Source organism: Prionailurus viverrinus, chromosome D4, assembly GCF_022837055.1.
Source record: "Prionailurus viverrinus isolate Anna chromosome D4, UM_Priviv_1.0, whole genome shotgun sequence".
Lineage (NCBI taxonomy): Eukaryota > Metazoa > Chordata > Mammalia > Carnivora > Felidae > Prionailurus > Prionailurus viverrinus.
This window is the reverse complement of record NC_062573.1, coordinates 63,882,767-63,897,900: the sequence shown is the minus strand read 5'-3', so window position 1 is coordinate 63,897,900 and position 15,134 is coordinate 63,882,767. Positions and strand designations below refer to the sequence as shown.

At 42.0% G+C, this 15,134-nt stretch overlaps 1 protein-coding gene across 3 annotated transcripts in view; it reads right to left on the bottom strand.

Annotated features, from left to right (window-relative positions):
* Positions 1–641: 641 nt before the first annotated feature.
* The window catches only part of RASEF (RAS and EF-hand domain containing), an 80,495-nt gene continuing 66,002 nt past the window's right edge, over positions 642–15,134 (bottom strand). For all 3 annotated transcript variants that reach the window (XM_047831545.1, XM_047831546.1, XM_047831547.1), the window contains 3 exons: positions 13,187–13,306; positions 10,521–10,597; positions 642–3,893 (listed from right to left, as the gene is read on the bottom strand). In XM_047831545.1, coding sequence (XP_047687501.1) covers positions 3,788–3,893; positions 10,521–10,597; positions 13,187–13,306 — 303 coding nt within the window. In that variant the 3' untranslated portion in view covers positions 642–3,787. The remainder of the gene's footprint in view (positions 3,894–10,520; positions 10,598–13,186; positions 13,307–15,134) is intronic.

Genomic DNA, 15,134 nt, shown 5'->3' with positions numbered 1-15,134 from the left:
TTGTGTACGTGCATCTGTGTATGTCTGCAGAAACCCTTTGCAAAACCTGCCTTATTTAAAGTTAGTTATTTGCTCCCCTATTTAAGCACTGCATGCAGCAGAAGGGAGGCAGCAGCAAAGGGCTCAGGGCATGTGTCTAGTTAAACAAGTATATGGGCAATAAGGATGCCAATCAGTTCCAACGGATGCTACACAAGTGAGGGCAGGAAGCCTCATCCTATTTTAGGGGGTTGAGAGGGAAGACTCCTGAAGAAAGTGACGTTTCTGCTAAAACCCAAGGACAAGCAGGAGTTGGCTAGGCAGTGTGGGGAACGGAAGGAGCAGAATGAGTGTCGGAGAAAGGCACTAACCCCTGAGGTCATGAGGATGGCCAGAACATGCCCTGAAATTTTCCTGCAAAGCCTCCCAATTCCTGGCTGTCACATCCCAAGCTGGTTGACGTGCTGCCCCACTGGCCAAGGTGACATGGCTGTACCGTAGCACCAAATAAACCATGTGTTCATTCGTTTCTCTAGCCAGCTGCTGTCCAGGCCAGATAAGGCAAGTGTTTTAGAGGCATGATTTCATGTAGGCACATCCTAGAATTAAAGTTATTTAGGGATGCCTGCAGGAAAGCTGAAGGAAACACCCCAAAGGCCAACAGAAGCATGCTTTACTGAATTTACAATGCAGAAAATATTTGTGGTTCCTTAGACATTTGCATTGCTATAAAAATTACACTTTATGGTATAATTATTAATGGTTTGAAGAGAAATAAACAGTATAAACGAAATATGGCCAATACTATGAAAATGTAAACCATATAAATCAAAATCATGAAACAATTATTCAATACCCAGAGGCCTACTTAATATATACATATGAAATTTCTTACACACATATACAATAAAAGCCCACAAAAGCCTTCACTCTGAAGCCGATCACTGTACAAATATGAAAATAAATCTTTATCTTTTAACCTCAATTTTATCTTCAGCAAGAGGGTTGTATGACTTGGGTTTATGCAAATCACATTTGGTATTAAATAATCAAATGTCACATATGTCATATAAAGCAGCAAGTGGAAAAACTAAATTATGAAAATGCATGAGGCTAAAAGTTAACAGTGAAAAATGTCTCCTTATCCAACATTCTTTTCCATGATGAAATTAAAATATTATCCAATGTGTCAGGATGCATAAAAAAAAGGAGCATAATAGAATTGTGATTTTAAAAGCTCTCAAAGGAAAAATTGAGTCAAGATGAGTTAGCTGCACAGGACTATGCAAATATGTCACAATAAGTCTAAGTTAAAAACATTAAATATTTTTTTCTTACCAAAAATACACTGTAACTTTGAGAACACCTTCATGAAATCACATGTGAGTAATAATTATGATTTCCCACTAATGCAACTGAAAGAACTTTCAAGTAGCTTTTCTTTAAACAAGATTGCTAACCAAAGCTGTAAGTCTCTAATTTGGATTTTATTGCCAAAATATTTATCTAGGTTCAAATAAAGATGATTGCTTTGTCTATTAAAGGTGCCTTTGTAATCTCCGAATCTATGGGTGTACTAACCATACAATTCAGAGGCAAAAGCGAAGATAATACTTCTGTATCAAAGGTATACTCTACATACAGACCGTCATACAAACACAGAGGGACACTTTGGGGGAAAATAAATAAAGGCAACACAACATGTATATTAACACAGTTTTGTGCAACTGCACCAGACACCTGAACATGTGTCCCCTATGTCAACACAGAAGATCCTTTCTAACCTGGGCTCCAAAAGGTGCCACAGAGACAAACAGCAGTGGCCAAATCTGCATCTCACCATAGTCCCAAAATAACCACCTCCCTGCCCTGTTCCATTTGACAAGCAAGGCATTCTTTTCAGTCAAAAATATAAACTTCTTTTTCTGCAACCAAAACCACACAACAGAAATGCATGGTAGAGTTGCTGGGGATAGATCAAACTTTCCAGTGGGGGGAGGGGGGAGGGGGGCTAGATGTCAATAGAGAAAAGGCAAGCTTTTCAAAGCTAAAGGATGCTGTGGTTATTTATAACCTGTGTGTGTAACATATCTGGTCAGTTTTCATTTAAAAAAGAATGAAGCTAGGGAATTTAAGGTTTGATCATAAAAATCATAAACAGGAGAAAACTGCTACATGGGATTCTTTTAATTCAACAAAAAGGAACGTTATTAGCTCACGTAATACCATAAATAACCACTATTCTTTAAGTTTTTTCAGCAACTGCTTGGAACCTGGACCTAACCTATACGAACCAAGGTAAGTTCAAACGTCTGGTTGGAAATAACTTAATTGGTTCAAGACCACTGAAAACCAAACACCAAAAAACAGGCTTCTCTCTAGGGTCAGGTGTCGACTCTCTCAGCTGCTAGCGACATTTCAGTGGAGAAATCTGGGAGGCACTGCAGGTTCTAGAAGAGCAAGGCCAACCAAGCTGTTGGTGAGCAGGAGTCACTAGTCACATTCAACAAAGGACTTGGACTTCCCATTCCTAAGGACAATTCCTCTTTTGAAGAGTTGAGTTTCCAAAACCACACATTTCTATCACTGTTCATTATTTCAGGAAGCAAATGCTGGCAACTAGGGAGTTGAGGGATTTGCACTGTATTGGAGATTATGTTTGTAAACCATGGGAAGGTAGAAATCAAGAATGCACATTTTCATTTGGCAAAATGTTAAATTGTTTCTACTGGTAGTGTTTTTTTTTTAATGAGGTATAATTCACATGCCATAAACTTCAGCCATTTTAAAGTATATAATTCAGTGTTATTTTGTATATTCACAGTTGTACAACCATTATCACAATGTAATTCCAGAAAATTCTCATCCCCCAAAGAAACCACGTACCCATTAGCAGTCACTCCCAGTTCCTGTGTGTCCCCAACCCATGGTCATGACTTACTGGTATATATTTTTAAGAGTGACAACTTTCCTGGGCATTGCATTTTTAGTAGTATGTGGCCTCCTAAGTTTTCATTAGAATTTTTAACATTGACTCTAAACCATGGATTTTGTAAGTATTCTGAGATTACAGTACCATTTTTTCCAACTCTTTGTCACAAAAAATGTTTTTTTCTTTATATATATAAAAAAATAGATTTTTCTGTCTCCACTGGAGCCTAACACATTACCATGTTTTTTCTCAAGTTCTGTTGTTTCAGAAATGAGAAAAGTCAATATCCCCAATATTTAAAAAGTACAACCAACCAGAGTCCTTATTAACTGTGGGCCAGCAGGGGCTCCTTACCGCTCCTTACAGCGCACAAAATCTGAGAGGTCAAGGCCCGCAAGGCCAAGATGCTTGTTTCACAGATGAGGAAACAGATCTAATGTGGGTTGCTGACAGATCTCAGGCCACAGGCTAGTTAGCAGTAAAGCTAGGATGGTAACCCCTTTTTACTAATATTCTATTATCCAATATTTGAAATAAAATTTTGTCATGGATTATCTACAAAGTTAGCTACAGATGAATCTAATTATGTCAGTTTCTTCTACAGCTTTGATCTGAGCAGGTGACTTTTTTTTTTTATCACTTTTTACACATTATCTTGGAGACTCTGCAAGGACAAGTATATTTAACCAGGGGGCCCAAATCATTCACTCAAACATAGCAAAAAGCCAGGGCTACAGAGAGATCTAGAGCACGATTCAGACTCCCACACTGTAACTTCCCACAGGCAGTGTCTGTAGGATGTACCACTCTGCAAGAAGCAAACAGGTCATGGAAACTTAGCACTCTGGGACTTGAGAGGCCAAGGATGTGTGGGATTTAACTACTGCAACAGTTCTTCATCTGGGTTGACTTTTTGGAAATGGTCCCGCTCAGATTGGTAATGGATTTGCTGTCATCCTCATCGGTTCTTTTTTTCACTTCCCTGGGGGAAGGGGGAAAGGGAGGGAGGGAGATAGGAAGAGAGAAAGAAAGAGAGAGAGAATGAATTATCGAGGTACAAAACCAAACCACAAATGGCTTTGTGGAAATAAAAACAACACTGCTGAGCATTTGCTGTGTGCCACCCAGACCTTGTGGTAAATGCTTTATAGGTATTGACTGTCTTAATCCTCACCAGGACCATATGAATTTGTTGTGCCCCATTTGATATATGATGAAACCAAGGCAAAAAAAAAAAAAAGGTTAAGAAATTTCCCTTCGGTCAGGCAGCTGGAGGAGACACAGAGCTGTGCTCTGAGCACCAGGCCACACTCACACGTGCACAAGGCAGGCACACACACATGTGCATAGGTACACACACACACACACACACACACACACACACACACACGCACAGCCTACTCTTGCTCTCTCTGGTGGTTTCATATACTTTATTGTCTCCTGCATGCACAGCTCACTCCTTAATACTCTGGAACCTGGCTTCCATCCCTGACTCATGCTCGCTGACCTTCATGAAAACAATGATAACTTTATAACCATTCTTTAATTATACATGATCATGGATGTCGTGATAATGTTTAAGTTAAAATCCGGAAAAAGAAAAATCTTCCTAAATTTCTCTTAAAATTAACAACTAGAGGCAACAATGACAAAAGATCTGTAAAATCTTGCAAAAGTCTCCTAGGGAAAGATCCTTCCATGTGTATTCCTTGGGATGCTCATGAAACATGCAGGGACCCTGAAGTCCCACCTGAAACTACTAAGGACTGGCGTATTCCTAGTACAGCAATATATTTCAGCAGAAATAGAATATAATCCACATATGCAATTTTAAATTTATCAGAGACCACATCAAAAAATGTAAAAACAAACATGCAAATTTAATTTTATTAATATATTTGATTTAAATGAGTATAGCAAATATATTGTCATTTCAGCATTTATTATCAATAAAAACAGTAATGAAGTATTTTATAATTTTTATACTGTCTTCAAAATCCAGCATATACTTAATACCTACAGCACATCTTAATTTGGGTTAGCCACACTTCTGGAATGTCCGAATTGGTCAGCACAACTCCAAAAGGTGCTCATTTGTGCTAATAACTTTTGAAAACCACTATACTGTGAATTCGAAAGAAGATGCCACAGTGGAAGAAAAAAAGAGAGAGAAATTAATTCTTGCTGAAGGCCAGCTAATAAATGCTAGGCTTTACGTTTTTATATTTTTCTTATTTAATGCACACTCACATGCACACAACATAAACACACATGCAACCCTGACAGGTTGACAGGTGAGTACTATTATCCTCTCTCCACAGGTAAGGAAACAAAGACTCAGGATAAGAAGGAAGAAACACGAGCCAACCTAGAACAGCCCACGAGACTCATTTCAGACTTCTGACCACCAGAAGTGGAACATGATAAATTTGTACTGCTTAAGGGACTACGTTCGTGGGAGTTCATCACAGCAACAACAGGAAAGTGATACAACTTCCAACTGCATCATCTCAGACATTTGGTCATTCAACAAACTCTGGGACCCTCTCTGTGAGCTTTGAGGGGGAGAAAGTCTAAACAAACCATTACAAGGCCCTGAGAGAGCTGCTAATACCCATACACAGTGTGATGTGGGAATACAAAGGGTATACCACAGTCGTGCTGGCCTGCAGGAAAGGAAGGCTTTATGGAGACAGCTTCATGGAGACCATGACAATGGAGGGATCTCTTAAAAGGACAGGGATTGAAGCATTCCTGGGTGGCTCAGTTGGTTAAGCGTCCAACTTCGGCTCAGGTCATGATCTCAGTTTGTGAGTTTGAGCCCCATGTCAGGCTCTGTGCTGACAGCTCGGAGCCCGGAGCCTGCTTCGGATTCTGTGTCTCCTTCTCTCTCTGCGCCTCCCGACCTGTGCTCTGTCTCTCTCTCAAAATTAAATAAATGTAAAAAAAATTGTTTTTTAATTAAAAAAAAAAAGGACAGGGATTGGCCTTCAGTTAATGAGGAAAGGAGAGTCCAGGTGCAGGGAACAGCACGCATAAAGGCAAGGAAACATAAAAGAGCCTGGCCACAACTAGAAATAAAGTTTGACTGTGTCCACAGATTATCACTCCTTTGGGAAGCAAGGTAAGAGATGCCACCAGAAAGGTAGGTGAGGCCAGGCTGTGAGCGTTTAGACATGTTGGATACAGTCATGCCTTCAGAATTTCTACTTGTTGATGGGTTGGGGATGTGGTTTTGGAATTTTAAAAAGAAGTGGGGGTTAAAAATACAGAAAGTGGAAGTCACCAGCTAGAGACAGTTCTAGAAACACTGGGGACAGAAGGCATTAGGTGGAGAGAGAGTAAAGAAGAGAATGTGGAATGCAATCCTGAGACTGCCAACACTGAAGTGACAAGCCTACGCTTCAGATTCACGTGACAAGTCCCAATGATGCCACTTAGTGGCTGTGTCACTTTGAGCAAGTTGATCAAGCACTCTAGTTCTCCATTTTCTGATCTGTAGAATGGGTATAATAATCATAGCACCTTCACAAGACAACTCATGTCTCTCCTTCTGGGGGTTCCAATGGCCTCTATCAGCTACAGTCATCTGGCTGCCTGGTCATATGTTTCTTCTTTTCCTCTCATGTTATTATTTTTTTGTTTTCAGAGACAGGGAGAGAGAGAAAGAGAAGGAGAGAGAGAGGGAGAGAGAGAGACAGTGTGAGCAGGGGAGGGGCAAAGAGACAGAGAGACACAGAATCTGAAGCAGGCTCTAGGCTCCGAGCTGTCAGCACAGAGCCTGATGTAGGGCTTGAACTCATGAACCGCGGGATCATGACCTGAGCTGAAGTCGGACGCTCAATCGACTGAGCCACCCAGGCGCCCCTCTTCCTCTCATGTTAAATTGCATGGCCTGTCTCATATTTATTTCCTCAGTATCTTTACTTAATCATGTATGGGGCCTCCATGGGCTGAATGCTCACATAATGCAGACATTATAGAACCTGAAAACAAATATTAAGGAGGAAAAACATGTACCCACATTTTTCATCTGGCCTTCGGGTTTCTTTAATCCATCATAAATGCAGGCATGTCCCACTTTAAGGAAATCAACAGTGTTAAGGCTGGGAAAACTAGACTATCCCTCCAAAAACTACCACATGCCTAACAGCTGCATTTTAGGTGAGTCAGTCTCATGGATGGATTTACACCCACAGGCTCAGCTCCTCGGCTGAACTGATAATATCAACCTAAGCATTTTTTGTGTTTTTTGTTTTTTTTTTCAATTTTCAGGCCATTGATCAATTAAATGCCCCTGGAACTTGAATCTAGTGCAAAATGCTTAAAGCTTGTGGTCCTGGTATGGCAAATTCACCTGCCAAGGGATGATGATTGTGACAGATGTCCCGTCAGCATTACAAGGAAACTGCATTTCTAGGAGAAACTTTTCCTGGGATTGAGAGGTTTCCAGAAAAAGCAGTATTAGTAGTTGCAGGTGTTAACCAGACATTTATGGCCTCCTTTCAAAACAGAATTCTGTCTCAGACAGTGCAAATTCATAAACTCTTATAGTACACGTTTTAAGATGTAACACAGTGTGAAAGGGGCCACAACAGGAATTATCTTGTGAGATCCAAATCGAAAATGTGACATGCTTTGGATGATGCATAGCTTTCTGAAGGATGAAAAACTTTTAAAAATGATAATTTCACCTGTGGTGACTCTGCCATTTCAAGACATAGGTACTTTGACAAGCAAATCTGAAGGCAGGATAGAAAGCAAATTCAAGCATTTACATGTTTGCCCTACTTGTAATTTTCACATTTAACACATCGCTAACGTAACTAAACCAGAGGCCTTGCACCAGGCCACAATGCAATAACAACAATAAAAGAACTCCTTGATAAGTGATTCACGAGAAGTGACCTCGTTATCAAAATGCCTCTGCACACAGGTGTTCTAAGGAAAGAAGCACATGGCTGTGCGGATGCTGCATGGTAAACAGGGCGCCGGGCGGGAGCAGATGGGGAAAAGGCACAGGCGGCTCACAGCCTCTCCCATCTTTACAATACAATAAAGGGAATCGATTCTGTGCTCTGGGTGTGACTGTGGCAATTTGGAGTCATTTAACTTTAATATGACCCCGTGAAGACAATTCAGCATTAAACAGTGATTATGGGATTCAGTGGACTACTGGCTATTATACACAGAACCATGGGCTGTCAGAACCGGAAGGACCTTGGGGGTCGTTTCCTCCAGGCTCCTTCCTCATTTTACAGATTAGAGAGGCCGAGAGGAGACTCCATGGCTGTGCGAGGGCAGCTTTAAGATTGGACTTTGAGCCTCCTGACACTACAGTCTTCCAATAAGCTAGGCAGCAAAGGACAGCCTCACAGGGGGCCGGACAAACAGCATTCTTTTCTCCCCACTGCCAAAGCTAAGGCTCCCTCCACCTCCCCTGGGGTTCCAGGTCAGCCTCGGGCCCTGCAATGTTCTGCAGACCTGCAGGCAGGCCCTTCCCACACCCATCGAGCCCAGCAAGTGTATCACCTCCACCCTGGAATCCCCGGGTATACTGCAACGAAACACTGTATGACCACCTGGAAAAGTGTAAACACCTAATAGTTCAGCAATGAATCCATCTTTCGTTCATTTCGCTGAATCTCTCACCACCTCTACTGAGTGAGCCTTCCTTGGTCAAAATGGCTGGAGGCCCCTATGCACACAGAGGTGCACGAAGTCACTTATTTCACCCAACTTAAAAGGTTTTACTTGGTTCTTGTTTGACAAATACAATACTAGCCCATGATTCTCCCTGCGAATCACAGGCAGAAAACCAAGTAATTCCCCTGAATCTACAAATGTTTAATGTTTACCTTCTTTCTACCTGTTCTAGGTCACACTCAAAGTTAGCACTGCTTTTGCTTTAAACAAAGATGATTTCCAGTGTGGTGGGGAAAGGTGGTTCTCTATCTTGGACTGATAGCAAAGGAGATAATTTTTAAAGACAGGCCATTTAAAGTCCTGGGCTAATTTCCTGGGGCAGCTGAGTGGCTCAGTCAGTTAAGCATCTGACCCTTGATTTTTGGCTCAGGTCATGATCTCATGGTTCATGAGATCGAGCCCCACCAGGCTCTATGCTGACAGTGTGGCACCTGTTTGGAATTCTCTCTCTCTCTGTCTCTCTCTCTCTCTCTCTGTCTCTCTCTCCTTTCTCTGCCTCTCCCCACCCCCAACCTCACCCCATGTGTGTGCCTGCGCACTCTCTCTCAAAATAAATAAATAGTCTTTAAAAAAAAGTCCTGGGGCCCATTTCCTGATTCTCTCAATTGAGGGCAAGGATCTTGCCCAAGGCCCCAGTCGAAGCAGCTAGTAAGCACGAGAAACACCAAGTCATCAATATAAAAGCAGCACTTAAAACACTGCAAGGTATTTTACTTGTCAATGTATATTAGCAAGCCAACTATCCTTCTAAAATTAAGATTCTTGTAGGGGTGCCTGGGTGGCTCAACCGGTTGGGCATCCGACTTCAGCTCAGGTTATGATTTCACAGTCGGTAGGTTTGAGCCCCACGTCAGGCTCTGAGCTGACAGCTCAGAGCCTGGAGCCTGCTTCAGATTGTGTGTCTCCCTCTCTCTTTGCCCCTCCCTGGCTTTTGCTCTGTCTCTGTGTCTCAAAAATAATAAATAAAAACATTTAAAATTTTTTAAAAAAATATTCTTGTAAAACCTCACAAATGGAAAAAGAAACCTACACAAATTACAATAAAATTATGGCTTTGTCAGCAATTAAAGATCACTGGCCTGAATCTTGTTAATGTACACTTTTTTTTCTTTTTTCCCTTTCCTTTCCTTCCTATTTTCTTTTGGATATTTAATTCCTTTAGGCCAGTAAAGAATCATCTTTTCATTTGTGGCAGAAAACTAGGCAAAAAAGAGAGATCTAACAGATAATATTGTTATTTCCTAAAAATTAAATTTACTCCAAGGATTAAAACACTCACATTTATATTCAAGTTCCTCAATGATATAATTTTCATTCTAATCTATATCCCAAAGTGTTATTTATTATTAACACCATTACCTTAGCTTAGTAATTATCTGACTAATAATTTTAACAAGGTGCTTCCAACTGGCATGATATACAATTTGCTTTGTTGAGGTTTTTTTTTTCCCTTTACCCAGGAAAATGTCATAATAGATAATTTCATAATAGTCTCTTGTGTTTAAAATCTGGTTCCTGGAAATGATTCATACAAGTCAACTATTAGCTTTGCAGTGACATTTTGCAGAAATGTCAACGACACCTCAGATGCACCTGTTTTGTTTGGCAGTAAAGGTACTTTGCCAACATTCACAGTGCAGAGGCAGCATTACCAGTTTTTATAAAATCTGTGCTCAATTGTTTCGCTCACCACTACTAAATACAAGACTGTGTTTTCGAATGTATATTCATGTTATGATCAAGAAATTTGACCCTCCCCCATTCATGCTCTGTCTCTCTCTGTCCCAAAAATAAATAAATGTTGAAAAAAAAAATTAAAAAAAAAAAGAAATTTGATATATGCACCAACTACACGAAAATTCAATCCTACTTCCAGTTTTCCAAATATGAGGCAACACTTTACCGAGCGAGATGGAGAACAGCTTCCACTACATTCGAGCCATCTTTGGCGCTGGTTTCACAGAATAATGCCCCATACGTCTGTAGAAAAGAAATACACACAATTAAATGAAGAATTCTCTCTCTCTCTCTCAGGTCTCTTTCTTAGGTCTCCCGGAATTTTAGCTTTTAAAACCAACAAATAAAATAAAAATACTCTTCTGTTGAGGATGCTAATAGCCAAGAAACTGGATTCAGAGTTTCAATGCTTTAAGAAAGAGTGAATCTGAATCTAGTTATGCCAGAAACAGTTTCTAGTCAGAGGAATTTTATTTTGCCTTAAAAGTAAGCACTGTACACAATTTCATGTTTTAAGGTTCTTCCCACAGTCCTATCGCAGTTGCTACAAATGTTCTCTAAAAGCTCATCTGAGAGAAGTAAAAATGATAGCTTAAGGTAACCACTCACGAATTAAACGTCCATCAAAAGTATGTGTCCTTTGGGCCAGCAGCTAACACACATCCCTTCACACTATCATCTTTTCCTATCAAGATTCAGCAACCTCCATGTTGCTAAAACCAATGGACATCTTCTAGGCCTCTATTATTCAACCTCCCAGCAGTTATGTATATGATCACTGATCATATTCTCCTGCTTCAAACCTTTCAATGCTTCTCATTCCTCCTCAAGTAACGCTCAAGTGCTTCACCACGGCTGACAATGCAGTCCCAGCCCACCCCCCAGCTTTACCTGCCATCATCTCCCCTCACTCACAATGCTCCAATTACCCTGACCTTCCCTCCGTTTCTCCAATGTTCTAAATTCCCTCCTACCTCGGGACCTGTGCACCTGCTGTTTCCCTTACCTGGGTCATGCCCTTCCCCCATCAAACCCCTTCTGCAGGCTGACTCCTACCACCCTTTGGGGTTTTCAGGTAATCCTCCCCGGAGGTTAAGATTCAGTGTTGTCTCACCCTGACAAGTTGCTGCACAGCCCTGTGTGGTTTTCCTGCATTGCACTTGCCACAAGTGTAATGGATGAAGTTACTTTTGTGTCTTTGCCTGGAGACAATTTCCCTCAGGAAAGGCCTGGGTGTGGGCAACACTGTCCATGTGGGACAAGGGGAGGATGTAATGACTGCTCTGGAGCATGGAGAGAGAGAACAACACAATGGGGAAAGATTCCACTCCACAGTGGGACCTTCACCCATGAGCCCCTGTGGATTCCACAGAAAATGCATAAAAATCACAAAATTCTAGTGGAAATGGGTAGCGCTGCTGCTGAGTTCTAGAGCTAGGATGTCAGGGGGTGAAACAGAGATTGCCTCCACAGATGCACAGGGGTAGGGGTCACAAGACACACAGGTAAACAAACCTTGGGAACTCAGAAATCGTGAGATGGGAATAAACCTGGCATATGGCCAGGAATGATGTGCTCTCAAGGGGGTGTGTGAGACAATGTGGCATGCGGATTATGTAAGTTTTACATAGATCTCCCCCAGAAATAAACTACATGAAGACAAGGACTGTCTGCTTTGTGCTCTAGTCTCTGCTCAGCACACAATGAAGTGGATACAATGAAGCGTGTGTTGAATGAATCCCCTCTGTATTTCGCTGCCTGGTTCTGATGTTTAGCATGTTAGGCTCACAATTCCAAGATTTAAATCAAGAAAGATTTTCCAACTGAAAATAGTGACACTGAAACTCATTGTTCAAGCCCGCATGTCCATGCTACAGGGCAGCCCTTCCATGGTGCTGATGACAGACAACAATGACCACAGTATCAGATCAGACTGTTAGGGCATGAATTTATCCGACCCAAGTACCTCTGATTCCTTGTTGGGGAAGGACAGGTCGTGAGAGGGCCCTGGAGCATTCTTACACACTGGTAATAATGGCAGAATAAACACTTCCCATGGTAATAGGCTGGATAGACATGGGCTTCATCCTCTATTCAAGTGCATAACCAAATTTAGACTATTCAACTAAGCACAAATCTTAGAGAAAACAACAACAACAACAACAAGTTTCCCAATGCTCTTCCACCCAAGTGACACACTGCCCTTTGGCACAGTAAACCTCTGGAACTCAACCATGTTTTCTAAACAGGAAACCCTTCTTTTTCCTTGACATTGATTCCAGAACTACAGGAGTCCAGGAACTGGTAGAGAGTGGGGAGGAAGGCAGGATAATTCTGGCTACTCTTTGTCAATGTTCTCCACTGGAGGATGACCAAGTGGTCATTTTACTTCCATGAGAGGTTTAAATCCTTGGTACAACTACATCCATTAAAGGGAGGTGAGCGGAGTTCTGCCTGAATAAGGACAGGAGACCCATCAAAAAGGATGGAGGTTGGGGTGCCTGGGGGGCTCAGTTGGTTAAGCATCTGACTTTGGCTCAGGTCATGATCTCACCTTTCATGGGTTCGAGCTCCACATTGGGCTCCGTGCTGACAGCTCAGAGCCTGGAGCCTGCTTCGGAGTCTGTGTTTCCCTCTCTCTACCTGTCCCCCACTCCCACTCTGTATCTCTCTCTCTCAAAAATAAATAAACGTTTAAAAAAAAGTTTTAAAAAAGGATGGAGGTTTGCCAAAATACCTCTTAAAGTGAATGTAGACAAAAGTAAAGGGCCATAAACTACAAAGCTCATGAACTGCTAAGGTCTATCCCAATAGACCCACTTTTACCCTTACCATGGCTAGCTTTTCTCCAAAGTATCCTGGAACACACTTTTGTCCCTCTGCTGCGGCAGCGTCACGAAGATCAGCCTTGTTTCCCACCAACATGATAGGAATGCTCTCCTGGGTTGCATCCTGCCATAAAGAATAAAATTGTGTGTTCATCAAACACCGAACAAGTTCCACTGACAAGAGCAGCAATACCAACCGCAGCTTCCATTCTCCAAATGCCCCTCGGGTGCCAAGTGACACAGAGGGACGATCTTTAAGCCTCAAAATATCTCTAAAAAGAGTCAGACTTCTTCCCATTGCCAAGTGAGAACACTGAAATTCAGAGAGGCCAAATAAGAACTTGTAAAGGCCCAGGCCACGGTCCAAATGCACTCCATCCCCCCGCCACCGTACAAACCAATATAAACTCAAGAGGCATGACCACAGAATTGTATTTGGCTGTGGTGCCCACAGCATTTTCTGCAGCTTTCACTCCAAAGAGCGGTGATGACCAGTCAACTTCGTTATCTCAGGTACAAAACACAGAGGAAATCCCTCAGCCATAATGGGATAAAAACAGAGCCTGAGGGCTCCACATGCACTGCTGTCTGGTTTACAACAAAAGCAAAATACGAAGGTTCTAAAGGGTTCATTTTTCTTACAAGAGTTAATTACCAATCATTCAAAGGAATCAATTGTAAGGATAATGCTCCTAAATCAACTTACACAAACTGTACCACCATCTGGGACCACACGAGCTGGCAGAGCATGAAATGAGAGAAGCACAGCTGAGTTTGAGGCCCCCCCACTCCCACCACCGGGCTGCCGGTGTGGGTGTGTGAAATCAGGCAAATCTCTTCATGTTTCTGCCTCAGTTTCCCCACTTGTAAAATGAACGAGTTAGTAAGAGCACATGTGACCTCAAAAGGTGCTGATGAGAACAGAGGAAGATGACCTGACCAGCACAGAAAAACAGGGTTCTGGTTCCTAAGCACGAGAAGCAGGAGCCCCGACTAAGGCACATGGGACGTGCCCTTTGCGGTGTCTAAGATACAAGGTGTTCTTTCAGTTTGGTGCCCTACCTGTCACAAGATCAAGAAATAAGCATTAAAAATGATGACATTATACCTGACTTCCTTTCTCTTCAGACCATTTTCCTTGCACCAGAGTGCGATAACAGCAAAGGGGGAAAGGAAATAAAAGGCCCTCCCAGAAACTAGGCACTCCATCCACTAACATGTTAATTAATTGTGCTTCTTGGGCAAACTGCTCAGGTTCCAAGGGGGCACCATTTGGAAGCCATTAAACAAATATTCACTTAAGTAAGCCAAGAACCCAAGCATCCAAATGACTTCCCAAAGTCATTCCAGTAAAGACTGGCAGTTCCTTCAGGTCTTGACTCAAACTTCACCTTCCAGGGAGGCCACGCTGACCACACCACCTGCAGTCCAGTGCCTCATCATCAGGCCCCTTCCCCTGCCCTCTTCTTGTTGCTGCAAGATTTGTTATTTTCTACCATTCTATTTATTTTACATATTTATTGCTAGTTATGTTTCCCCTACTAGAGCACAAGCTCCATAAGGATAGGGCTCTCCGTTTATTAATGGATACACTGCAGGCTCTAGAATAGTACGTGCACAAAGGAGGCACTCCCAAAATGCTCTTGAACGTGTAAAAGTCAGGAAGAGATCCCACATCTCAAGTGTCTCCTCCCTTCAACTTTCACCCAATTATTCAATCAATACATTATTCATGACAGGTGAGTAAATGGCCAAAATTTAACTTTATCCCTAATTTTGTTGCACGATTTTGTAACCCACTGGTTTTTATCAAAGTGTATTCATTAATAATTCAGAGGGTCTGTTCACCGCTGAAGTTCTACTACAACCCTCTGGCTTACGCCAACAATCATAATCTGAGTTTCTACCCATATTTATAGTGGCCATATACACTGTCCCTACAGGGGATGCCT